This window comes from Lissotriton vulgaris, chromosome 7, assembly GCF_964263255.1.
Source record: "Lissotriton vulgaris chromosome 7, aLisVul1.2, whole genome shotgun sequence".
NCBI classification, from domain to species: Eukaryota; Metazoa; Chordata; class Amphibia; order Caudata; family Salamandridae; genus Lissotriton; species Lissotriton vulgaris.
In genome coordinates this window covers 15,167,835-15,195,352 of record NC_141695.1, presented here as the reverse complement: position 1 = coordinate 15,195,352, position 27,518 = coordinate 15,167,835, and the positions used below count along the sequence as shown (strand labels likewise).

The window sequence follows — 27,518 nt, the reverse complement described above, 5'->3', positions numbered from 1 at the left end:
CTTGAACCTGACCAGGTTGAGTTTCTGGGGACAGGGGGACCTTCTAGGGCAGACTTGGGGCAGGCTCAGTTAACCTGTCCTTCTCTTGAACCCCTCAGACAGCAGGCTGCTGCTGAGGCTGCTGGGAATGCACAAGGTGCCCATAAAGTTTAATGGGATGATGGACTCCTTTATACAGAGGGTAGAGACCCCAAGCCTGGTAGAACCAGGAGGTTGGTTATAACTCTCAATTTAGGGGTTTCCTTCTCACCTTGGCCCATGATATTCCTTTAGCAGGACACTTAGGCCAGAATAAGACTTGGGACAGGCTTGTCCCTCACTTTCACTGGCCTCACATGTCTGAAGACACCAAGGAGTTTTGTCGCTCCGGTGTAACCTGCCAAGCCAGTGGTAAAGCAGGTGGCACCTCAAAGGCCCCCCCTGATACCACTACCTGTGGTGGGGGTTCCCTTTGAAAGAGTGGGGATTGATATTGTAGGTCCAATGGATCCCCCTACAGCATCTGGGCACAGATTCATACTGGTGGTGGTGGACCATGCCACCAGGTACCCAGAGGCAATTCCACTTAGGACCACAACAGCTCCTGTTGTGGCCAGGGCCTTACTTGGAGTTTTCTCCAGAGTGGGGTTTCCTAAGGAGGTAATATCTGACAGAGATACCAACCTCTTTTAACACTGGAAAGGTCCCTCACCGGTGGAAACAGGCAGTCGTACTGCCTCTGAAGAAAAAACCCAACATCAGTGCATCCCAGCTCAGTAACCTCGGCCCCATTTCGCTCTTACCCTTCTTCTCTAAACTGGCGGAAAAGCTGGTTAACCAACAACTATCCGCGCACATAGAGTCCAGAGGCCTCCTGCACACCAACCAATCGGGCTTCCGAGCACGCCACTCCACAGAATCAGCCCTCCTTTTTTCGACTGAGGCACTGAGGAGGCACGTAGATGCGGGACATGTGGCAGCACTAGTGCTTCTGGACCTCAGTGCAGCCTTCGACACTGTAGCACACCATACGTTGCTGCAGTGTCTGAAGAAAGGAGGGGTGACAGGCAGGGCCTGGTTATGGCTGGAATCCTTTCTCACCAACCGTAGCTTCTCGGTAGAGCAAGGAGGAGCACGTTCCGACACCTTTGACCTCGGTCAAGGAGTGCCGCAGGGCTCAAGTCTCAGTCCAACCCTTTTTAATTTATATGTCACCCCCGTGGCTTCTACTGCGGAACGATATGGGGTAGAAGTAGTGACATACGCAGACGACACACAGTTGGTGGTCGCTCTGACCCAACCTGCTGAACAAGCTGCCGCTAATTTCTCAGCATGCCTCCAGGATATGGCGGGATGGATGGCGAAGAACTGCCTCCGTCTTAACGGTGACAAGACTGAGGTGCTGATTGTTGGAAAACCCCCCTCAGTCTGGTCATCTGCCTGGTGGCCACAGACCCTGGGGCCCCTTCCTACCCCTAGTGATCAGGTCAAGAATCTGGGAGTATGGGTGGACTCAAAACTGGACTACAACTACCATACTAGACGGGTAGCCGGTACGTGCTTTTCGATTTTGCGGAAACTCCGCAAAACCATCGACCTGCTCCCAGAATCATCTAGGAAGACCCTGGTCCACGCCCTTGTCACATCAAGACTGGACTACGGCAACGCCCTTTATCTGGGGGCCAATGCCTCTAGCCGCCGGCGACTGCAGACAATTCAGAATGCTGCCGCCCGCCTGGTCCTCCGGCTGCCCAGAAGAGCCCCCTCAAAAAAATCCCTACAAACTCTTCACTGGCTTCCGATCAATGAAAGAATTGATTTCAAAGTCCTTTGTATCGGTCACAGGATCGTACATGGCAAGGGCCCGGCCTTCCTCCGGAACCTTCTCTGCCCCTATACGCCCACTCGACATCTCCGCTCGTTAGGAGCAGGCCTCCTCGCTGTCCCCAGACACAAGAAAGCCAGAATGGGAGGAAGATCCTTTCGCACTTTGGCAGCACAGAAATGGAACTCTCTCCCCCTGAGCTTAAGAGTGGAAACATCAGAGCTCATCTTCCGTAGCAAGCTCAAAACACTCCTCTTTCCCAAAGATTAGCCCGTCTCGTTGTCTGACGGAGCAGATGGCTCTTCTGACAGCGCGGGGACACACTGTAAGTGTAACCATGCGCTTTACAAATTCAGAAAATAAATAAATAAATAAAACTTCATGTCAGGATATTTGACAGCTATGTGGAAGGAATGTGGTGTCAACTACAAGTTCACCACTCCTTACCATCCACAGTGTAATGGGCTTGTTGAAAGGTTTAATGAGACCCTAAAGGGTATGATCAAAGGTTTACCTGAAAAGCTCAGGCGCAGATGGGACATGCTTCTACCCTGCCTTTTGTTTGCTTACAGAGAGGTCCCTCAAAAGGGGGTTGGCTTCAGCCCCTTTGAATTGTTGTTTGGGCACCCTGTAAGAGGACCTCTATGTCTAGTGAAGGAAGGATGGGAGTTACCTCTCAAAAAGCCTAAACAGGTCATAGTGGACTATGTACTTGGTCTCCGCTCCAGGATGACTGAGTACATGGAAAAGGCATCCAAAAACCTGGAGGCTAGCCAAGAAATACAGAAAGCTTGGCATGACCAAAAGGCTGTCTTGGTTAAGTTTCAGCCAGGACAGAAGGTATGGGTGTTGGATCCAGTGGCCCCAGCAGCACTCCAAGACAAATGGTCTGGACCCCATACAATTCTGGAGAAGAAGGGAGAGGTTACCTACTTGGTGGACCTAGGAACTCCCAGGAGCCCCCACAGAGTGCTCCATGTCAACAGACTGAAGGCATATGTCAACAGGGAAGACATGGGCTTGCTCATGGCTACAGAGGAGTGACCCTCTCCCAGACCTGCTCACTCAGAACCCTGAGGATGGCTCAGTTGATGGTTGCCTTAGATGGCAGCCTCACTGAACATCAGCAAAATGAATGTAGACAAGTTTTGCAGGCATTCAGGCATATGTTCTCCTTGACACCCAGTCAGACTAACTGGTGTACCCATGTGGTGAACACTGGTGACAGTCTTCTTGTAAAGAGCAAGATTTACAGGCAACCTGATCATGTCAGGGACTGTATAAAGACTGAGGTGCAAAAGATGCAGGAATTAGGTGTCATTGAGCCTTCAGAGAGCCCCTGGGCTAGCCCAGTGGTTCTGGTCCCCAAACCTCACACCAAAGATTGCAAGAGAGAGATGAGGTTCTGTGTGGATTACAGAGGACTCAATGCTGTCACCAGAACAGATGCACACCCTATTCCAAGGGCAGATGAGCTCATTGACAAGTTGGCTTCTGCCAAATATTTGAGCACATTTGACTTGACAGCTGGCTACTGGCAAATCAGGTTAGCTGAGGAGTCTAAAGCCAAGACAGCATTTTCTACCCCTAGTGGGCATTATCAATTTGTGGTGATGCCCTTTGGTTTGAAAAATGCACCTGCCACCTTCCAAAGGTTGGTGAATCAAGTCCTTACTGGGTTGGATGACTTTTGCGCAGCATATCTGGATGATATTGCTGTCTTTAGCTCCACCTGGGAGAATCACCTGGTCCACCTGAAGGAAGTGCTTGAGGCTCTGCAAAAGGCAGGCTTCACTATCAAGGCAACAAAGTGCCAGATAGGGCAGAGTAAGGTTGTATACCTGGGCCACCTTGTAGGTGGAGGCCAAGTTCAACCACTGGAGAGTAAGATCCAGACCATCAAGGACTGGTCCCCTCCAACTACCCAGACTCAGGTCAGAGCATTCGTGGGCCTGACTGGATACTACAGGAAGTTTGTTAAGAAATATTGGTCCATTGTGACTCCTCTTAATGATCTGACATCCAAGAAGATGCCCAAAAAGGTTCAGTGGACAGTAAACTGTCAAAAGGCATTTGATGACCTGAAGAAGGCCATGTGCTCTGCACCTAGCCTGAAGAGTCCTGACTACTCAAGATAGTTCATTGTCCAAACAGATGCTTCTGAGTTGGGAGTGGGAGCAGTGCTTTCACAGCTTAATGTAGATGGCGAGGACCAGCCCATTGCTTTTATTAGCAGAAGGCTGACCCCCAGAGAAAAATGTTGGTCAGCCATTGAGAGGGAGGCCTTTGCTGTGGTGTGGGCCCTGAAGAAGTTGAGACCATACTTGTTTGGCACTCACTTCAAGATTCAGACCGACCATAAGCCCCTCTTATGGCTCAATCAGATGAAGGGTGAAAACCCCAAACTACTCAGTTGGTCCATTTCCCTACAGGGGATGGACTTTACAGTGGAGCACCGCCCAGGGACTGACCATGGCAATGCAGATGGTCTCTCCAGGTACTTCCACTTAGAACATGAAGACACAACTGGTCAAGGTTAGTCTAATGTCCCTGCGTTTGGGGGGGGGGTTGTGTAGGAGAGTAGGGTCTGCTATCCTTTGGTAACCCCAAATGTTTGCTTTTTGCTTCTCTGGTTTATGACTTAATGTGGCTGTGGGCCTGCTAATCAGACCCACAGCCTGATGTTCTCTCTCTAAATTACTTCCAATGCACTCTAGGTGCATTACGAATTGTAACTGGTTCACCTTATTGGCCCCTATAACAGTGTACCCTAGGTACCCAGGGCATAGGTGTTTCCAAGGCCTACCAGGGGCTGCAGCATGTATTGTGCCACCCCTGGCCTCCATATTTGACACAACTGGCTGATCACTCAGCTGGGGTAAGTTGGTGTAATCACCTCTTGCTTAGATATAGTATCCCTATATCTAACCTTAACTGGACACATGTTAACCTGTAAGCCATTCCTATGGAAGGCCCCTGCAATCCTGGGGGCAGAGTGCGTGGTTACATGTGAGATGGTGCTCTAGCATGAGCTGAGCCTGTCTGCAGCTGTCGGGAACAACTCCCTTAGCTGTTCCGGGATATTGCCATACCATATACTCTTAAGTGCATTATAATCCTCGCGGTTATATGCTAACTTTGGTTTGGCTTTATCAAAACATGTCGAGTAAGGTGTCATACGATTTGGAATACTATCCCCTCAACAGTTCTGTCGACGGGGATGGCATTCCACCCTTCTAGAGGGACACGACATGTGTGTAGCCTTAACCCCGGTTAAAGTTAACCAGCGCCTCAGCATCACAAAATGGATGCTGCCACCACAGACACAAGTCTGACCTCCTGCTGCTGGGAGTCCTTCCAGCGAGGGAGGCTTGGACAAAGGGTTTCCTGCCTTGGGAGGTGCGAGCACCACCCCAGACAGGATTTTGTGTTGATAGATTGAGACATGCCCGGGGCACACAGGGTGTCCCCGTGCATAAGCCAGTCCAAACCGGTCCTGGGACTTTCCAGACCCAGGCCTGGCGAGGAGCTGGACAAAGGAAAGGGGGTGTAATTGCCCCCCTTCCTGGTCCCACCCAGAGGAGGGACATAGCAGGTGATCCACCCCTCAGATTGGGAATAAGAGTGGGAGCAGTGCCAGAGCACCTCAGATCATCCTGAATCAACTTGAAACTAAGAAGATGACTGGACTTCGACATTCTGCTGCACAGAAGACTGAAGAGCATCTCCCTTGTGGCCTAGGAGTGGCCACCCTGTGAACACAGGCACCAACCAGCGAATCAACGTCTGCTTTGCCGCCGCCTCCCGCCGGAGCCGGAGCCCAGAGCCTGACAAGATCCAGACTCCCAGACTTCTCACAGCCCGATCCACAGTCCCTGCAAAGAAGGGACCCGTGGAGGCACCGAGAGACGTGGGACCGGACATCTTGGAAGACACCCGAAGAGCTGACTGCGCAGCATCAGAGGCATCCTCGATGTTGTGCTTTGGGGACTGAGAACCCTCACCACCGAGCAGCTTCTGCACCGAAGATCAGCCCCCCAGCATCTCCACGATCTGCGTGGGGCCCTTTTGCATTGTGCCACTCGATGTGCCATCCCGGCCACTAGCCACGTGGTCAGCGGCCATATTGGCAACGAGTCCGAAGAACTACACTACAGGTCTGGTTGCTCCAGACATGCCCTCGCTCCTGTAAAAAGGAGCACCCGCTCTGACCTTGCTGGTCCGAGTGATAAGCCTTTTTTGACTCCTGCATGGCTTGCATTAGCCAAAGCCTGTTTGCTCCAATCAAGTTGCCGACACCGCCAACAGCAAGAAGCCTGCGTGCGACAGCTCGTGACCGACTCCTGGACGTCCTCGACCCCCGGTGTCCACGTGGCTGCAGAGAGAAGCTACACCTCAATGCCTGTTTGCACCCGACATTGCCTGGTTCCAATCTGGTTCCACGGTAGTCACTGGCTAGTGACTTTGAACATTGTCCCCTCTGCTTTCAGGTCTTCTCAACTTCAGATCCACCCTTGGATCCACCGGAACTCTTCACATCGAGCCGCCTGCAGCATCTTCAGCTCCAAGCACCATCGACCAGTGTGACGAAACCGACACTACTTCGACCATATGCACCCGCTTCCTGTGGGTGAGGTAACTCAGCAACGCCGGTGTTCCCACACTGGTACACACCTATAGGGCCTGTGTCTCAAGTTTCAGCTTTCTAGGTCACTCGGAAGGTTCCTAACTAACTAACTTTCTAACTTTTACGCACCATAGACTTTGCATTGGTGAGTGCGTGCACTTTAAACACTGCACCCGAGTCCCGCAGGCCTTTCCAGACATAGGGGCCGATCAGGATCGCGGACGGACTTGCGTCCGTCCGCGACCCCAGAGCAGGAGGGAACCTCCGCATGGGCATGCGGAGTTCCCTCCTGTGCAATTAGGATGTGACCGCCACCCTGGCGGTCACATCCTCTATTTTTAACATTGCGGCGGGTGCAGCTTCAAGCTGCACCCGCGGCAATGTTAAAAATGCACGCATTGCTTTTGCATGCAGAAAGAGGCAGGCACCGTGCGGTGCCTGCCGCTTTCTGCATGCAAATGCAGGGGGGTACCATAGGTACCCCCCATGTGCACCCCCCACCCCCCCTTCACCTAGGGGGCCCGCAACGGGCCCCCGCAGTGAAGTTCCGTATGCTTTTCCACGGCGGGAAACGCGCCGCGGAAAAGCATAATTCACTGCCCATCCTAATATGGTGGACGGTGTCTGAGAGACACCGTCACCATATTAGAGCTTTTCCGCCGCGGTTGTAAGCCAACCGCGGCGGAAAAGCTGCGGACGGAAACCAGGACCCACCAGCCATCCTAATGTGGCGGTGGGTCCTTGGTCAGTCCGCTGCGGTTTTTCCGCATCCTCGGGGCCGGCGGTGGCTTCCGCCGGCCCCGAGGATGCGGAAAAACCGCTATCCTGATCGGCCCCTTAGTCACTGCTAGTCCCAAACAGTTCCAGCGATTCCCAAGGCCCTAGGCCTATTTCCCTTTCGATTGGTATCTCTTATACCACTTTCTTGGTATATGGTTTAGGTGGCCCCTAGGGCTCATCCATACTGTGCAACTTTTGTGTATTTTAAACTGTGTTTTGTTTAACGCTTGTGCTTCTGTGCTCATAAAGAGTTCAGGGGATATTTGTAGTTAATAAATATATATATATATATTTTCAATATATATCTGTGTGGTGTCCTTTCATGTGGTATTCAAGGGGGTTGTGTATGGTATTACAGCTGGCTTCACATGCCTTTCAGAGTTTAGCCTAAGACTGCTTTGTCCACGTTACCACTAGGATAACTGGTCTATAAGGTTGACTTACAACCGATCATCATAAAGGTTGCTTGGCATGGTACAGGGTGATCACTAGAATTAGTGAGCATCACATACCAGGCCAACTTCTCACAATTACCAATTAATAATTAACGTGCAATAAATTAATTACCAACAATTAATTTAATAATTACTTAATTACATTTCAATTAAAAATGAATTACCAAATAATAATTAATTTACAATAATATAATTATTGATACCAATTAATGAAAATACATTATTACTTAATTACATTTAAATTACTTCCCACCCTATTCCCCTATAAACCCACAACCCGCTACAGAACTTAAACACAAACATTTATTAAAATGCATTTATGATTCCTAAAAATTAATAATTAATTTAGTATAATTACATTACTTCCCACCCTATTCCCCTATAAACCCACAACTACTGTACTAAAACACAAAGTTAACTTAAAAAAAACATTATTAACATATAAAAATTGTATACATATGTTTTAAAACTAGTAGAACACTTAACAAAAACATATAACATATACATATTGAATAATTAATAAAATACATAACAATAAAATTAAAATCTATATTAGTAATATCAATATATTTGATATCAATATTACTAACTTTGATATTACTTACAGTGATATTAATAACATTGATATATTTGATATCGATATTACTAACTTCAATATTAAAAACATAGATATTAGTTACCTTAACATTGATATTCTGTCCCTTCGATATTAATACATCGATATTATAGTAGGTCGATATAATTTGTTTTAATATTTTGGCTACTCACCACTCTTCAATACTACATTGTACTATATTCTGTTGTGTGGCGTTTTAGGCTCCGTAGTGAATTTTCCTGATTCATGCCCTTATATAGGTACAAATCACGTTGCCCTAATATAGGCATAGAAATCATTCCCTTATTTAGGCATAGCCCATGCAATCCAAATACAGGCATGGCTACTTCCACCAGTATCAAACTTCACAACGGTTTCTTGGAAATCGGCTTAAGCAGTCAGGGACTTCCGCTTACTTGAAGATTGATTTCTCCAAGAACTCAGCATGCTTTACAATGAACAACTTTTCCCAAGGGATTCATTGTGACGTTCTTATGCCTGGCTTTACGTCAAACTATGGCATTCCTAAACACTTTCAAGGTATAAATATACCTTCAATTGACTTAGCAAACACACAGTGGTGCGGAGCAATTCGACTAGCCACTTGCCTGATGCAACTCGCTACAGCAAGTGCCGAAGGAAGCCGACCCTCCAGCTAATGCACTCTTCAGAGGCTGCTCTTCTCCTGCCAAGAATCCAGCTCCAGTGTTTCCAAGCTCCCCTTGCGGGGTGTTGGGAAATCGAGTCCCGAGACAGAGATACCAGACCTCCTTCATTCTAACTAAGGTATGGAGCTGATTAGAACCTAGAGAACTCTTGGATAGATTCTTGGCAAAAGAAAACTAAACCTATGCTACACAATACTTACTTCTTCCCTCGTACTAGACTGGTTAGGTACATTGAGGTAGGCGTATTTTAGAAGCACCAGTTGAGTATTTTTAGTCTATGTATTTATGATTGTTATTTTATATGGCTTAGAAACCATACAATGCTCTTACAGTGTTATTTCATACTACTGTTTTAAAAATGTTAAAATATCATTGAAATGTAAAAATAAATTTAAAAAAAACATTAAAGCTTAGTTATAGTTAGGGAATCTTTATTTTTCCTATAAAAATTAATCAAATTGCACAATTAGAAATTACAAAGTTATAGTTATACCGTTAAATTAAAAATAATCAAACTTTTTTCAAAATATTGTAAGCAACGCACCTCCAAACACACTCCTTCTAGCTCGCTTGCCAGACAACCCTAACTATAGTGTGATAGTGCGTTGCATAGTTTACATAATGACAGATAATTACCATAATACTTCTATACCTAATTTTTTTTATCCTGTGTCCATCTAATGGATGTAAGTGTTTACAAAAAGGGCCAGCAAAGGTAAACCTGAAGTATATGCAGAGTATTTGCTCAGGGCTGTCCAAGAGCACAGGTGGTTTCAATGTATGAAAGGCAGTGACCTGCAAAAAGTGCATTCAAAACAAATAGTGTTCTGTGCCAGTCTTGTATTTAACATGTAAATATCAAGAACAACATGTATATTTATTCAAAAACAAATGTGTGTGTTGAAAGTTAAAAGGTAAATTTCTCTCACCTTTGTGGAGACACAGAGTCTGTCTCAGATGAGGCTGTAAATCTCTCCATGGAGAGGAATCTTCTGTTCCAGGCTCATTCCTCACCCTGGAGCCGCTCTGTCCAGAGAGACGTCCTTGTCTGTCATGAAGGTTGTACTGGGAAACTGGTACAGAGGAGGGAGAGACAGGTACAGAGAAACAGAGAGACGGAGAGAGAGGGACAGGGAGAGAGAGACAGAGAGAGGTGGGAGGGAGAGACAGGTACAGACAGACAGAGAGAGAGATGGAGGAAGAGACAGGTACAAAGAGACAGAGAGAGGAGGGGGAGACAGCGAGAGGGAGGGTGAGACAGGTACAGAGAGAGGAGGAGGGAGGTACAGGTACAGAGAGATGGAGATAGAGAGAGACAGGTACAGTAAGATAGAGAGAGGGAGTGAGTGACAGGTACAGAGAGATGAAGGGGGGAGTCAGAGAGAGGCAGGTCAGAGAGGTTCCAGGGAGGAGGGATGTACAGGTACAGAGAGATAGAGGGAGGGAGTGGCAGGTACAGAGAGATAGAGGGAGAGACAGTTACAGAGAGACAGAGTGTGGGAGGGAGAGACAGGTACAAAGAGATAGAGGAAGGGCGGAAGAGAGAGACAGACAGGCACAGGGAGATAGAGGAAGGGAGTAGGGAGAGACAGGTACAGAGAGATGGAGGAGGGATGAGGGAGAGACAGGTTCAGAGAGATAGAGGAAGGGAGGGAGGGGTAGACAGGTGCAGTGAGATAAAGGGAGGGAAAAGCAGTTAAAGAAAAAAGAAAGGGAGAGAAACAGTAAGAGAAAAAGAGAGACAGTGAAATAGATAAAGGAAAAAAGAAGAGGGAGAGAGTTGGGAGAGAGACAGTGGAAACGAGGGAGAATGAGTGTCAGAGAGGAAGAGAAAGAGATACCGAGAAGAGTCCAGATCAACCCGATGAAGTGGTTCATGCAACAAAGTGTTGAAATGTTTGTTGTGATCTGAGAGTGACTCCTCTTTGTGGGTCTGGCAGCAGAATATTGTGGAATAAATATTGTCTGACAAAGATATTGTGCCTTAAGAATCACACATTAGAGTCAGAAAATCTACACTCAAAGAGATTAACTTTTTGTAAATGATATTTTAGACACTATCTTAAAGTCAGTCATTATTTTAGTCAATGGCACTGACACACAACCCTCTCTGTGTGTTTGTGTGTCTTTGCACAGCTGTAGATAGAAGTGCTGTCCACAGTAACACAAGAGCATCAGCAGTGGTGGAGGTACCACAGACCAGGGAGGAAGGACTGTTTTATATCCTGCTCTTCCTCTCTCTTTGTCCCTCCTTAGTGTTAGTGTCTGCTTGTCTATGTCATGTCTCTGTGATGTCATCTATGATTCTACCTGTTGCTATTCAAGGGATTTATCAGTTACCTGGAGGCTGAGCAGGAAGTTATCTGCTCCCGGTGGGGTTTCTTACCATATTACATTCCTACTTAAATGCTGTACCTGACGATCTAATCCCAAGAATAAATATACTACTTGAACATTACAACTAGGACCCATCATCTTTATTTTACTGAATGCAACAGACTGTGAGGGATGTGAGCTTGAACAGTCGAGTACATACAACACGACATGTTAGGAACATACTTACATGTCAGAGTGTGAGGTGGAAGGGTGTGAGGCAGGGTCGTACCCACCAAGCATGCAGAAGGTCCAGTGGCACTGAGCCCCAGGACTGTGAGAGGCCCCAGTGCAATGAGGCGCCCCAGGGTTGTGTGGGGCCCCAGGGCTGTGTGGGGCCCCAGGGCTGTGAGGGGTCCCAGGGCTGTGAGGGGCCCCAGGTCTGTGAGGGATCCCAGGGGTCTGAGGGGCCCCAGGGCTGTGAGGGGTCCAGGGCTGTGAGGGGCCCAGGGCTCTGAGGGGCCCTAGGGCTGTCAGGGGCCCCAGGTCTGTGAGGGGCCCCAGGGCTGTGAGGGGCCCTCTGCACTGCTATTGTAGCTGCTTCAGAGCTCTTGGCATCCTTGCTGCACCACTGGTGTGAGGCAGATATGTTCATCGAGCTGCACTCAGTAGTAGTAAGAAGCCTACATTTACCACTACTACCCCAGACTGCGTCATTCCTGCGTCATCAACCCCCGCCCTCACTTTCAGAATCTATTGTCCGAGACTGACATCACTAACATGACTGAACCCTAACACACATGAACATGGCATGCACCACAACATGCAGAAACAAGAGACAAAAGGGTGCTTACCTGGACGGAGGCACAGAGAGGTTTTCAGAAGAGAGCGCGGAGGATTCTGGGAAGACGCTGCACCATCTCCAGCCTCGTCTGGGAGACCAGCACAGCTCTGCACCCTGGGGCTGTAGAAGACTGCTCTCTCCACTGCAGGGGGGGGGAAGGAGAGAGAGAGGGAGAGAGAGAGAGAGAGAGAGAGAGAGAGGGGGAGAGAGGCAGAGAGGAAGGAGAGGGAGGGAGAGAGAGAGGAGAGAGAGGGAGAGAGAGAGGAGAGAGTGAGAGAGAGAGAGAGAGAGAGAGAGGGAGAGAGAGGGAGGGAGAGAGAGAGAGAGAGAGGGAGACAGAGAGGAAAGAGAGGGAGAGAGAGAGAGAGAGAGAGGGAGAGAGAGAGAAGGGAGAGAGAGAGAGAGAGAGAGAGAGAGGAGAGGGAGAGAGAAAGGGGGAGAGAGAGTGAGAGAGAGAGTGAGGGAGAGGGAGAGAGAGAGAGAGAGAGAGAGGGAGGGAGGGAGGGAGAGGGGAGAGAGAGAGAGGAAGAGAGAGATGAGGGGGCGAGAGAGAGAGAGAGGGAGAGGGAGAGAGAGAGAGAGGGAGAGGGGAGAGGGAGAGAGAGAGAGTCAGAGGGAGAGAGAGAGAGAGAGGAGAGGGGGAGAGGGAGAGGGAGAGAGAGAGAGAGAGGAGGGGAGAGAGAGAGATAGAGGGGGAGAGGGGGAGAGAGAGAGAGAAAGGAGAGGGAGAGGGAGAGGGGGGGGAGAGAGAGAGAGAGAGAGAGAGAGAGAGAGAGAGAGGGAGGGAGAGAGAGAGAGGGAAAGAGAGAGAGAGGGAAAGAGAGAGAGGGGGAGAGGGGAGATATAGAGAGAGAGGGGGAGAGAGAGAGAGAGGAGGGAGAGGGAGACAGAGAGAGAGAGGGCGAGAGAGAGGGAGAGAGAGATAAGAGGAAGAGAGAGACAGAGAGATAGGGAGAGAGAGGGAGAGAGAGAGGGGAGGGGAGAGAGAGAGGCGGAGAGAGAGAGAGGGAGAGGGAGAGGGAGAGAGGGAGAGGTGAGAGAGAGAGAGAGAGAGAGAGAAGGAGAGAGAGAGGGAGAGAGGGAGAGGGGAGAGAGAGAGGGAGAGGGAGAGAGAGGGAGAGAGAGAGGGAGGAGAGAGGGGAGATAGAGAGAGAGAGAGAGGAGAGAGGGGTGAGAGAGAGAGGAGAGAGAGGAGAGAGGGGGGAGAGAGAGAGGAGAGAGAGGAGACGGAGAGAGCGAGAGGGAGAGAGATAGAGAGGAAGGGAGAGGGGATAGAGGGAGGGAGAGTGGAGAGAGAGGGAGAGGGAGTGAGAGAGAGAGATAGAGAGATATAGAGAGGAAGGGAAAGAGAGAGAGAGGAGAGAGATAGGGAGAGAGAGAGAGAGAGAGAGAGAGGGGGGAGAGAGAGAGGGGAGAGAGAGGGAGAGAGGGGGAGAGACAGAGGGGGAGAGAGAGAGAGAGAGGGGGAGGACGAGGGGGAGAGAGAGAGGGAGAGAGAGAGGGAGAGGGGAGAGACAGAGGGAGAGGGAGAGAGAAGGAGAGAGAGAGAGAGAGAGGGAGAGGGGAGAGAGAGAGGTAGAGGGAGACAGAGGAGAGAGAGAGGGAGGAGAGAGGGGAGATAGAGAGAGAGAGAGGAGAGAGGGGAGAGAGAGAGAGGAGAGAGAGGAGAGAGGGGGAGAGAGAGAGAGGAGAGAGAGGGAGACGGAGAGAGCGAGAGGGAGAGAGAGATAGAGAGGAAGGGAGAGGGGAGAGAGGGAGGAGAGTGGAGAGAGAGGGAGAGGGAGTGAGAGAGAGAGATAGAGAGAGAGGGAGAGGGGGGAGAGAGAGAGGGAGAGAGAGGGAGAGAGAGAGAGGGAGGAGAGAGGGGAGATAGATAGGGAGAGAGGAGAGAGGGGGAGAGAGGGAGATGGAGAGAGAGAGAGAGGGAGAGAGAGATAGAGAGGAGGGAGAGAGAGAGGAAGAGAGAGAGAGAGAGAGAGAGAGAGGGGGAGAGAGAGAGGGGGAGAGAGAGAGGGGGAGAGAGAGGGAGAGAGGGGGAGAGAGAGAGGGGGAGAGAGAGAGAGAGAGGGAGAGAGAGAGAGAGAGAGGGAGAGAGGGGGAGAGAAAGGGGGGAGCGAGAGAGAGGGGAGAGAGAGAGAGAAAGAGATGAGTTACAATTAAAGTGCAGGAATGCACCGTACTGCACCTCTTGACAGGGAAAGGGTGGGAATGCACTGTACTGCACTGCATGACAGGGAAAGGGCGGAAATGCACCGTACTGCACCTCTTGACAGGGAAAGGGTGGGAATGCACTGTACTGCACTGCATGACAGGGAAAGGGCGGAAATGCACTGTACTGATCTGCGTGACAGGGAAAGGGCGGGAATGCACGGTAGTGCGCTGCATGACAGAGAAAGGGCGGGAATGCACCGTACTGGGCTGCATGACAGGGAAAGGGCAGGAATGAACCGTACTGCACTGCGTGACAGGGAAAGGGCGGGAATGCATCGTACTGCGCTGCATGACACGGAAAGGGCAGGAATGCACCGTACTGCGCTGCGTGACAGGGAAAGGGCGGGAATGCACCGTACTGCGCTGCGTGACAGGCAAAGGGATGAAATGCACCGTACTGCGCTGCATGACACGGAAAGGGCGGGAATGCACCGTACTGCGCTGCATGACACGGAAAGGGCAGGAATGCACCGTACTGCGCTGCGTGACAGGGAAAGGGCGGGAATGCACCGTACTGCGCTGCGTGACAGGGAAAGGGATGAAATGCACCGAACTGCGCTGCATGACACGGAAAGGGCGGGAATGCACCGTACTGTGCTGCATGACACGTAAAGGGCGGGAATGCACCGTACTGCATTGCGTGACTGGGAAAGGGCGGGAATGCACTGTGCTGCGCTGCGTGACAGGGATATGGCAGGAATCCACCGTATTGCACTGCGTGACAGGGAAAGGGCGGGAATGCACTGTACTGCTCTGCATGACAGGGAAAGGTGCTTGCCTCCACCCTCGAGGTATTTGTCTCTTTACCGAATTTTCACCCTTGAGGCAGAAGCCGGGGGTTCTCTGCGCTACCTGCGCGCTTTTTAAATAATTTAGCAGAGCATTTCGTTATTGAAGGCAATAATAACGAACTTTTAATACATCAGTATTTTAATACTTAAATTAGCTAACATTGGCCCCCACCTTGGTTTGAGATTAGCGTCGCCCAAGGCTCCTTCACTATCGCCTTCTGGACATCGCGACGCCGATTCCAGGCGCATTTCAGGTGCCATCTTGGACTGGGGAAGGCTGGCGGTCTAGCTGCTCGCTGGTTCCGCCCTCTCTCCTCCCACTGTAATGGCGGATATAAACAACAGGCTCTCCCGTCCGCGCAGCGGGCGGGCGCAGCGGGCGCGCCAAAGGCGGGCCCGTCTGTGCCCGTCCGCGCCTGGCCCGGGCCGAGGGCCAGTCCCCCTGGTCTTTTTGACCCGTATGACCCAGATCGCCCAGGTCCATATACGCCGAATATGCTTAGGGGTCTACGGCCTCCAATACAGCAGTCTTGTATTTTATTAGACCCGATACACCTTGAAGTGGCCTCTCCCGAAATCTGCCCTTGCTGCCAACTGCAGATACCTATCCCTCACAAATCCTATCCAAACAAACCCAAGACTTGTCCCCCCAAACCTTTTCAATTTGCACTTATAAATGTCCGCTCGCTGGGAAAACATCGCCAGGACATATCCGACCTAATGGAAGATAACAACCTAGACATGCTGTTCATGACAGAAACGTGGATGGACAATTCATCCGACCCAGATATTGTCATTGCGGTACCTAAGGGATTTTCTATCCACAGATTGGATAGACCACGTGGGAGAGGTGGGGGGATTGCTTTTGTTGTACGTGATTCCTTCACGGTTAGAACCAATACTATCCCCTTGCCATCGTGTGAAGCTTTGCAATTCTCTGTCAAATTGACCCCCTCTGATAATTTCAAAGGGATCCTTCTGTACCGTCCCCCGGGATCAAGAACAGGATTTATCACTGAGCTAAGATCCATCTTGGAATCATGCGCTCTTGACAGCTCTTTTACTGTCCTTGGAGATTTTAATTTCCATTTTGATAAACCTGAAGATAAGGACACTGCTATGTTCCTTGGGGATATGTCTACTTTTGGTCTATCTCTTATGGTCAAATCTCCTACGCATGATAGGGGCCACACTCTGGATGGCATCTTTTCCAATTCCAATGACCTCCATGTAACACAAACCTTTCCGGTCACTTGGTCAGACCATTATGTCATCATGGCATCACTCAACCCTCACCAATCAGCTGTCCCCCCGAAACCCATCAATACAAATCAAACTTTCAAGGCATGGAACGATATAGACAGCTCCAACTTTAAAACCTCTTTAGCAGCCTCCATGCCTTCCTTTTCACAAGACCCAAACACAGCCACCTCTCAATTCTATGACTGGGTGGATGCAGCTGCATCCTCGCTGGTTCCCACTAAGCAAATATCCCGTAATAGATCTACTCCTTCAGCCCCTTGGTACTCAGCTGCCTTAAGACAGCAGAAACAACAATGCAGGCAGAAAGAAAGGCTTTGGCGGAAAGATTATGCCGAAGAGGCTAAAACCAAATATAAGGAAACAGTAGCCAAATACAAACAGATGATTGATGAAGCCAAGAAATCATTTTTTAGTCACAAAATAGAAACTGCAAAAAATTCTCATAAAATTTTGTATGAGACTGCAAAACAGCTAGCCGGTCACTCCCCCAATCTGACCCCACCCCCATCTCAACTTCTCTGTGACACACTGGCCAATTTTTTCTTTAGCAAAGTAAATGATATATATTCTGCATTTGCCACCAAAATTAAAAACTCTTCTGAGAGCACACTTAATACACTTATTGGTCCCACGCTCACTCAATTTGCTGAAATTTCAGAAGCTCAGGCTATGGACATAATTACTACCATCAGATCAGGTTCAGCACTTGACCCTTGTCCTTTCAAAGTCCTACTGCCAGTCTTAGATGAGATTACCCCGGCCATATCCTCCATATGCAATACCATGTTTAAAACAGGTATCTACCCTGAAAGTTTAAAAAAAAACATTATAAAACCTCTGTTAAAGAAATCACATTTGGATAAGGACGATCCTAAAAGCTACCGACCTATAGCCAACTTACCGGTTCTGGCCAAAATAGCCGAAAAAGCTATGAATAAACAACTTTCCGCTTTTTTGGAACAACACCAGCTACTTGATGAAACTCAGTTTGGGTTCCGCCAGTATCATGGGACGGAGACAGCCCTGATTAAAGCAGCTGATGACATCAGACTCATCCGTGACACTGGGGGTACAGCAGTTCTGATACTACTTGATCTATCTGCAGCCTTCGACACGGTCGATCATACCACCCTGATTGACCGTGTCGAGGGCCTGGGTGTACAAGGGACTGCCAGCAAACTTCTGGCCTCCTTTTTGGCTGATAGAACTCAGGTAGTTACAACGGGACCATTTCATTCGTCCACCATGTCACTGCCATGTGGAGTACCTCAAGGCTCATCCCTAAGCCCGACACTTTTTAACATCTACGTGTCGGGCTTAGCCAATGTCATTCGGGCTTATGGGATGAGCCTTACGTCCTACGCAGATGACACCCAGCTGGTTCTAGCCATCAAGAACAATGGCTATAAAGTGGCAGATGACCTCAGGGCTGGCATGATGGCTATAGGGAGTTGGATGGCCTCCAATTGCTTAAAGTTAAACTCTGATAAAACAGAGGTAGTCATCTTTGGACAACTAACACCTGAGTGGTCATCCAATTGGTGGCCTTCCTCCTTAGGCTCTCCCCCTGAACCTGTCAGCAAAGTGAGGAATCTGGGAGTCATCTTTGATGACCGCCTCACGTTCCACCCACATGCCAACCAGATTACCTCTTCAGCTTTTTACAAACTGAAGCTTATCAAAAAAATCCTCCCTTTTCTACCTGATAAAGCTGGTAAAACTCTTGTCACCTCTCTTGTGCTGTCCACCTTGGACTATTGCAATGCCCTGTTCCTCAATGCACAGGAAGGAGTCTTGAATAAATTGCAAACAATACAAAACTCTGCTGCGAGGCTTTTGGGAAATATCCCTAAACATCACTCGGCCTCTAAAACCATCAAAGAGCTGCATTGGTTATCCATTAAAAACAGGATAAAGTTCAAGACCCTGTGCATTGTGTATAAAGCGTTGCACAACCAAGGACCAGCACATCTCATCCGCAATCTGACTCCTTATCGTCCGCTCAGAACACTACGTTCATCTTGCTCAGGAGATCTTGTTATACCCCGCACAAAAACGGTCTCATGGGGCGATAGAAGATTCCTGGTATCAGCCCCCAAGCTGTGGAACACTCTGCCACCAATGATTAAAGCCAGTCCATCTCTATGGTCTTTTCGTAAACAACTTAAGACCTGGCTCTTTAATCAATAAATCATCCATAGTTTCCTCAGGGTAAATATTCAGATACTTAGCGCCGAGACGCCCACGGGCCATTGCACGCGCTTTACAAATATCAAAAATGAATAAATAAATAAATAAATAAATAAAGGGACGGAATGCACTGTACTGCGCTGCGTGACAGGGAAAGAGCAGGAATGCACCGTACTTTGCTGCATGACGGGGAAAGAGCAGGAATGCACCGTACTGTACTGCGTGACAGGGAGAGGTCAGGAATGCACCGTACTGCGCTGCGTGACAAGGAAAAGGCTGGAATGCACAGTACTGCACTGCGTGACATGGAAAGGGCAGGAATGCACTGCACTGCGCTGCATGACAGGGAAAGGGCAGGAACGCACCGTACTGCACTGCATGACGGGGAAAGGACAGGAATGCACCGTACTGCGCTGCGTGACAGGAAAAGGGCAGGAATGCACCGTACTGCGCTGCATGACAGGGAAAGGGCAGGAATTCAACTTTAATGCCCTGCATGACAGGGAAAGGGCAGGAATGCACAGTACTGCACGACAGGGAAAGGGAAGGAATGCACCGTACTGCGCTGCATGACAGGCAAAGGGCGGGAATGCACCGTACTGAGCTGCGTGACAGGCAAAGGGCAAGAATGCACCGTACTGCACTGCATGATAGGGAAAGGGCAACAATGCATCGTACTGAGCTGGTTGACAGGGAAAGGGCAGGAATGCACCGTACTTCGCTGCATGACGGGGAAAGGGCAAGAATGCACCGAACTTCGCTGCATGACGGGGAAAGGGCAGGAATGTACAGTACTGCGCTGCGTGACAGGGAAAGGGCAGGAATGCACCGTACTGCCCAGCGTGACAGGGAAAGGGCAGGAATGCACCATACTGCGCTGCATGACAGGGGAAGGGCAGGAATGCACCGTACTGCGGTGTGTGACAGGGAAAGGGACAGAATGCACTGTACTGCGCTGCGTGACAGGGAAAGGGCAGGAATGCACCATACTGCGCTGCATGACAGGGGAAGGGCAGGAATGCACCGTACTGCGGTGTGTGACAGGGAAAGGGACAGAATGCACTGTACTGCGCTGCGTGACAGGGAAAGGGTAGGAATGCACCGTACTGCGCTGCATGATAGGGAAAGGACAGGAATGCACCATACTGCGCTGCATGACAGGGAAAGGGCAGGAATGCACCGTACTGCACTGCGTGACAGGGAAAGGGACGGAATGCACCGTACTGCGCTACATGACAGGGAAAGGGCAAAATGCACTGTACTGTGCTGCGTGACAGGGAAAGGGCAGGAATGCACCGTACTGTGCTGCGTGACAGGGAAAGGGACGGAATGCACCGTGCTGCGCTGCGTGACAGGGAAAGGGCAGGAATGCACCGTACTGCGCTGCATGACAGGGAAAGGGCAGGAATGTACCGTACTGCGCTGCGTGACAGGGAAAGGGACGGAATGCACTGTACCGCGCTGCATGAAAGGGAAAGGGCAGAATGCACCGTACTGTGCTGTGTGACAGGTAAAGGGCAGGAATGAACCGTACTACATTGCATGACAGGGAAAGGGCAGGAATGCACCGTACTGCGTTGCATGACAGGGAAAGGACAGGAATGCACCAGACTGCGCTGCGTGACTTGGAAAGGGCAGAATGCACCATACTGCGCTGCGTGACAGGTAAAGGGCAGGAATGAACTGTACTACATTGCGTGACAGGGAAAGGGCAAGAATGCACCGTACTGCATGACAGGGAAAGGACGACAATGCATCGTACTGAGCTAGTTGACAGGGAAAGGGCAGGAATGCACCGTACTTCGCTGCATGACGGGGAAAGGGCAAGAATGCACTGAACTTCGCTGCATGATGGGGAAAGGGCAGGAATGTACAGTACTGCGCTGCATGACAGGGAAAGGGCAGGAATGCACCGTACTGCGCAGCGTGACAGGGAAAGGGCAGGAATGCACCATACTGCGCTGCATAACAGGGGAAGGGCAGGAATGCACCGTACTGCGCAGCGTGACAGGGAAAGGGACAGAATGCACTGTACTGCGCTGCGTGACAGGGAAAGGGTAGGAATGCACCGTACTGCGCTGCATGATAGGGAAAGGACAGGAATACACCATACTGCGCTGCATGACAGGGTAAAGCCAGGAATGCACCGTACTGCACTGCGTGACAGGGAAAGGGACGGAATGCACCGTACTGCGCTACATGACAGGGAAAGGGCAAAATGCACTGTACTGTGCTGCGTGACAGGGAAAGGGCAGGAATGCACCGTACTGTGCTGCGTGACAGGGAAATGGACGGAATGCACCGTGCTGCGCTGCGTGACAGGGAAAGGGCTGGCATGCACCGTACTGCGCTGCATGACAGGGAAAGGGCAGGAATGCACCGTACTGCGCTGCGTGACAGGAAAAGGGACGGAATGCACTGTACCGTGCTGCATGAAAGGGAAAGGGCAGAATGCACCGTACTGTGCTGCATGACAGGTAAAGGGCAGGAATGAACCGTACTACATTGCATGACAGGGAAAGGGCAGGAATGCACCGTACTGCGTTGCATGACAGGGAAAGGACAGGAATGCACCGGACTGCGCTGCGTGACTGGGAAAGGGCAGGAATGCACCATACTGCGCTGCGTGACAGGGAAAGGGCAGGAATGCACTGTACTTTGCTGCATGGCAGGGAAAGGGCAGGAATGCACTGTCCTGCACTGAATGACAGGGAAAGGGAAGGAATGCACCGTACTGTGCTGCATGACAGGGAAAGGGCAGGAATGCACCATACTGCGCTACGTGACAGGGAAAGGGATGGAATGCACTGTACTGCGCTGCGTGACAGGGAAAGGGCAGTAATGCACCGTACTGCGCTGCATGACGGGGAAAGGGCAGGAATGCACCGTACTGCTCTGCATGACAGGGAAAGGGCAGGAATGCACTGTACTTCGCTGCATGACAGGGAAAGGGCAGGAATGCACTGTACTGCACTGCATGGCAGGGAAAGGGCAGGAAAGCACCGTACTGTGCTGCATGACAGGGAAAGGGCAGGAATGCACCATACTGCGCTGTGTGACAGGGAAAGGGATGGAATGCACGGTACTGCGCTGCGTGACAGGGAAAGGGCAGGAATACACAGTACTGCGCTGTGTGACAGGGAAAGGGCAGGAATGCACCGTACTGCGCTGCGTGACAGGGAAATGGCAGGAATGCACCGTACTGCGCTGCGTGACAGGGAAAGGGCAGGAATGCACCGTACTGCACTGCGTGACTGGGAAATGGCAGGAATGCACTGTACTGAGCTGCGCGACAGGGAAAGGGCAGGAATGCAGCGTACTGCTCTGCCTGACAGAGAAAGGGCGGGAATGCACAGTACTGCGCTGAATGACAGAGAAAGGGCAGGAATGCACCATACTATGCATGACAGAGAAAGGGTGGGAATGCACCGTACTGCGCTGCATGACAGGGATAGTGCAGGAATGCACCGTGCTGCGCTAGTCACACCCAATCACCACAGTGGACATGCAGAACCTTTCCGGAAGTGACGAGCTGTTGCAGTAACAGAGTAGAGGAGCTGAGGAAAGCGGCTGCTGGAGCTACGAGCGGTGAGTCCCGCGGCCGGAGGAGCTCGTGGGAGTTGCAAGCCGAGGAGAGTGGCAGCAGGTCCCGCGACCGGAGGAGCAGCTGTGTGCCGAGGAGAGTGGCGGTGGGTCCCGCGACCGGAGGAGTGCAGCCGCAGCCGCGGTGTGCAGCTAGCAGAAATGAGCAGAGGAGAGCAGAGGAGAGCAGCGGTGGGAGCAGTGGGCAGAGGTGAGCTCCTACCCCCCGGTGCATCTATCTCCCTCGGTGCGCGGCGGGAGCACCTCCCCTCCACCCCCATAGACATTGCAGGAGCAAACTCTGTGGGCACTCCCTCAAAACACAACACACAACAGACAGTCTGCAGCAGCAGCTGAGCCCGATTTACTGCTTCTCCCTTGGTGTGCGACAGGAGCACCACAAGTATTTCCACACTGCACGTGCAGCCCTTTATGGTTTGCTTCACGTTTGACTTTTCACTGTTTAGCTCGGTGTGGGAGTCCTTTAAAAACTTGAATTCTGGAGGGAGCATCGAGCAGAGCCGAAATCACCTGAACGTCACTTGAACGTCACCCTTTGCAGCAAGACGCGGACACCTCGAATAGCATCCGGAGCACCTTGAGCACCTGGCGTGCAGTGTCAAGTGCATCTGTCGACGTGGGTGACAAGAGGTAAGAGGTGGAGGCAAGCGTGGCAGCCGTTAGAGGTCGCCGCTAAGTAAGAGCCGGAGGGTGCGGTCTGTGGGGCTGGTAGACTAGGTCTCTAGCTTGCAGCCGCCCTCGTGTGCACCGCTTGCTAACCCCTCCCTCCCCCCCACCCCTCCGTGCCCTCAAAACAAAAAACACAGCTCAACACAGGGGCCCACTTCAGCACTAGTACTGGTATCCCCTCTCCCCAGCACGAATAGGCACAAACAAGCCTAGCCCCAGCAAACGGCGCAAAAAGAGATGACGCTGAGGAAGACTAAATCCTGCACGGAGGATGAGGTGGAAGTGAACCCTGAGAGTCTAGCACAAAGAAGGGTAACCAGAAGCATAAGTACCCAAGGATCCCAGGACCTGGTCACTGGCACTGGCAATTCCCTCCCCCAAGGCCTTATCACTCAATTCTTTCAGGCCTCAAACTGCCCTTCACCTTTGGAAGAAACGTCACAAGATCCCGCGAGCAGTGCCATACCGGGGATCCCAAAGATCCACCTGGCCCTAGGGGACCACTACTCTTGTGAGTCTGCTAACTTCGAGTCACCTGGAAGCCTTGAAGCTTGCTTTCAGCCTGAGGCCAGGACTAAGAGCCCGATTAGGATCACTGCCTACATTCATGATAGGCCAACTTTGGGGGCGAACGTGGACTTAGATACTAGGAGGACAAGCGAGGCTGCCGCACCCTCCTCCCCAAAGAGCACAGGCAAGGGTCTGAATGCAACTGTGACACCTAGGGAAACAGAGAGGCCAATCCCCTAGGGTACAGAGATTCCAACAACCTCGTTCTTATTAAAATTGGAACAGACTATTGAACGTACACTTGAAACTACACCTAATAATTTAGGTAGAGCTAAGGCCCCGAGAACTGTACAAACGGAGGGTTGGAGTCCGCTGAGCTTAACTCATCACCAAGACTTAACCGACCCAATTGATGAACCCACTTTTAAAGACCTCAACTTGTCAGCAATAAGAGAAGTCCAGGACACAATGGCTAGAGCACTGCTATGGCAGTCCGCAAAGATGGAACTCCAAATCGATCTTTTGCAGTCGATAGCCCAGCATTTGGTGTGCCAAGATGATAAGCTGGCAAAGCTGGAAGTCCAACTTAACGTCCAACAAGCTCACGCCGCCAGCACCAATTCCTGTGACGCCTTAATTGAAGTCTACCTGAAGTCTTAAAAGAGATGCTTGCATTAGCTAAGGGACAGGGCGAGATAACCACGCAAGAACAAGCCGCACAAAAGCTACCACCACAGAGCATGCCAAAACAGCATCCCTTAGCACAACGGGCAATAGTGCCACAAAGGTTTCCCTAGTAGGGCCCGCATTAACTTTACTTTGGCTAATAAAGGGAATGGTGACCCCGAGGACTCGGATCTCGAGATCGTAAGTGACGACCTGTCTGTTACTACCTCTCAAGTGGAGAGGGTCGAAGGAGCATTAGCAAGTGCCAAATCTCCGTTATCAAGGAGAGCCAAAAAAAGACTTAAAGAACAACTTAAGAAGTCCAAAGCTAGAAGCAGAAACACACCCTTGGTGGTACCAACCCTGGGCGACACTGAATCTAAACGTATGCCCAAACCTTCCCCATTTTCATACCCAAGCAGGTGTCTAAATTGGGCAAGTCATGCGACGCACCTCTTGTTCACGGTGAGGCCCAAAGTCAACAAATCCCTCTTATGGAGGGTCAAACCAATGAGGCTCTCCAACAAAGGCCTTCACAGGTGGCCGTCTCCGCACCTTTAAGTGCCCCCAGCCCTTCCGGTTGGGTTTTGCAATATGAGTCTGTAACCAATCCCAAACTACAACAGGGCGCACAGCCAGTCAGACTAGAGTGGTAGGTCTACCAACTGAGGGGCAAGGGAATCAGCAACCAGGAGTCACACTCAAAAATTACCTAAATTTGACATCAGACCAGGGGGAGTGGCAGGGATTTCCGATTACAGAAGGCCAATCAAGCATGGGGCCCAATGGGCAGCAGCCAGAACCCACTCCAAAAAACCCTTTAAATTTCAGCAACCAGAGGCCAAAGCTCCAGGGAGAAAGGGTGAGTTCGTGCTTCATCACTCAAAAAAACAAACAATCCACCTATGAGCTGCAGTTAACCCCAAGGTACACAGTAAAAGGTTCATTCGACATCTTGAACAGGTCTAATATTGTCCGCCTCTTTGGCCATATTGCTTCGCTGGCCCAAATCACCTCTGAAAATATTGAGTGGGTGATATTCAAGAGACTGGAGACAGACACCCACGACGATTCCACCATAATCGGACTTGCGAGCCAGCAAGTCCAACAGGCTGTCCTTAAGGAAGCAACTCTGTTCGCTGAATGGGGCATTGAAGTCGTTGCGCCTAGGACACTGAAATATCCACACGTCCTGTTGCCGCAACAGGACCCATACGAACCATCATCCATTCTTAAAGGCATAAGGCACACCCGCCCAGATATAGGGGCGAAATCAGGGAGGGCAAAAACTCAGCTAAAAATCAAAATCCAGCAAAACGACGGGCAACGGAGCGTGCAGCGACATTACCAGACATCAGATCACCTGGAGGCCACATGGAGACAGTGTTCCTAACCTAATAAACAGCCATGAAAATAACGCCCGTTCAAATCCACACAGGGGCCTAGTCTGCAAGTTATCCATTATCTCATGGAATATTGCTAGGTTGAGCAACATCTTTAGGGACATAACTACACCTGAATTCCTCGCACAGGGGGACATATTGTGTATTCAGGAAACCTGGGCAAGGGCAACGACCGCCATTGGAGGCTTTCACGAACATTTTAAACCAGCAACCAAAAGGACAATCTTTGGTCGCCCGTCAGGGGGTCTCTCCATCTACGAAAGTCATGCGTGCAAAATTAACACAACTGAACTAAATCTGGGATCTCCTGATCTTCAAGCCATCCTAATCAGTGGGCTGTCATCGGGTCAAAAATCTCTCCCCCTTCTACTAATTAATTGTTATTTCAACCCAATTAAGTATCAATCCGCCCAGGCCATGGAATCTCTTATTTCAATTTTGGAAGATCTTTTAATAAATTGGAAGGACCAAGACGTAATAATCGCGGGCGACTTCAATTGAGGTTTGGGTTTAGTCTCGGAGGCACCATCAAGCAAGAAGTCAGCCCTACTTACTGAATTTCTCGCAAATTTTAAGCTGCACTCCACCCACAGAATACAAAAAAAGACCCAACCTGAATGGAACACCAACCCGACCTTTAGAAATGTCTCTACTATAGACTACATCTTTATCAACGAAGGGCTTGCCCACAACCTTTGCAACTTTACAGTGGACGACAGAGAGGAAAGCGATCATAGGCCCTTCCGCGCCACATTCAATCTGGCACGGGTACAAGCAGAATTACAAGTAGTTATTGGAACCACCACGGGGGAGGAACATCACAAAGTGCTTAAAAGAATAAAATGGTCAACCAATCTCAGTCATAGCCTTCTAGATTATGTAGCTAGAAGGGAGGAAGAACCTAACCCAGTTCAAACTAAGAACATCATCTACCTCTGGGAAACTCTGACCTCCGACTTATTGGAATGTCTGGGCAATAACCACCATTCAAGAAGTCACCAATTCCACTCTGATCCTCGCCGTGCAAAATCAGGGTGCCTGTCACAGAGTAAGTGTGCTCTAAATAAGGCAATCAGGGCACAAAAGAAAGGCACTCATTTGTCAGGGAGATACTCCATTGCTGCTCTGCGAACTGACTATAAAAAGAAAGTCTGGGCCCACAAAAAACTGCAGACCGAACAGAATTGGTTGACCGTGTTTTCCTTAATTAAAGGAAATGACAACAGTAAGCTTTGGCGTTTCATTAACAGTCTGACCCCCAGAGGAGCACAAAAGGAAAACAGTGTTGCAGGGAAAGTGTGGGAACAGTATGCCAAGGGGCTGTATACCTGCGAGTCAAATCAGCCCAACCCCGGAAGCCTTGCGTGGTCCAAGGTGGCGGCGGAAATTATCGAACCCGAAAGCGCCACGTCTGAAGGCGTAAACTCGACCTGCACTGGATCGTTCACAGAGATGGAGGTACTAAAGTGCATCAAGGCCATTAGAACTGATGGCGCTCCAGGCCCAAATGGTATTCCGCCCCAGGTTCTGAAAACGGACCCAGCCTTTTTCGCATCTAGACTCACCCCTTTATATAACCATTCTTTTGCCACAGCAATTTTGCCATCCTCTTGGAAAGGTTCTATTCTATTCCCTATCCATAAAAAAGGGGACCACGCGAACCCGGCCAATTACAGGCTCATAGCCCTCCCGACATAAAAGCAAAGCTATATGCCCGCCTTCTTCTCAGGGATTTGGAGGACTGGGTGGACAAGAACGACATTCTCCCACCCACACAGACCGGCTTTAGGGATCATAGCTCCACTCTCGACAACATGTTAGCCCTTTCCTACCTTGCGAAGAAGGCCAATACGAGGAACAAGCCGCCCCTGTTCTGCTGTTTCATAGACTACTCCACAGCCTTTGACCGAGTGAACAGGGGCCGGCTCTGGGCAAAACTTGAATCCTGGGGGCTACCACAGGCTCTGCTAAAAGCCATTAAAGCGCTTTATGAGGGCACCTGGGTCAAGGTGAAGCTAAGTCCTACAATAACAACTGCAAGAATTGACACCAACTCGGGCCTCAAGCAGGGGTGCGTCTTGGCCCCCATGCTTTTCAACTTGTATACTGCAGACATGGGGACAGCT

At 50.3% G+C, this 27,518-nt stretch overlaps 1 protein-coding gene across 1 annotated transcript in view; it reads right to left on the bottom strand.

Moving 5' to 3' along the window:
- The window catches only part of LOC147700526 (E3 ubiquitin-protein ligase TRIM69-like), a 304,581-nt gene that overhangs the window by 263,868 nt on the left and 13,195 nt on the right, over window positions 1–27,518 (bottom strand). The window contains exons 3-4 of the mRNA XM_086929116.1: window positions 12,097–12,228; window positions 9,859–10,002 (exon numbers count right to left, since the gene is read on the bottom strand). Of these exons, the coding sequence (XP_086785242.1) occupies window positions 9,859–10,002; window positions 12,097–12,228 (276 nt within the window). The remainder of the gene's footprint in view (window positions 1–9,858; window positions 10,003–12,096; window positions 12,229–27,518) is intronic.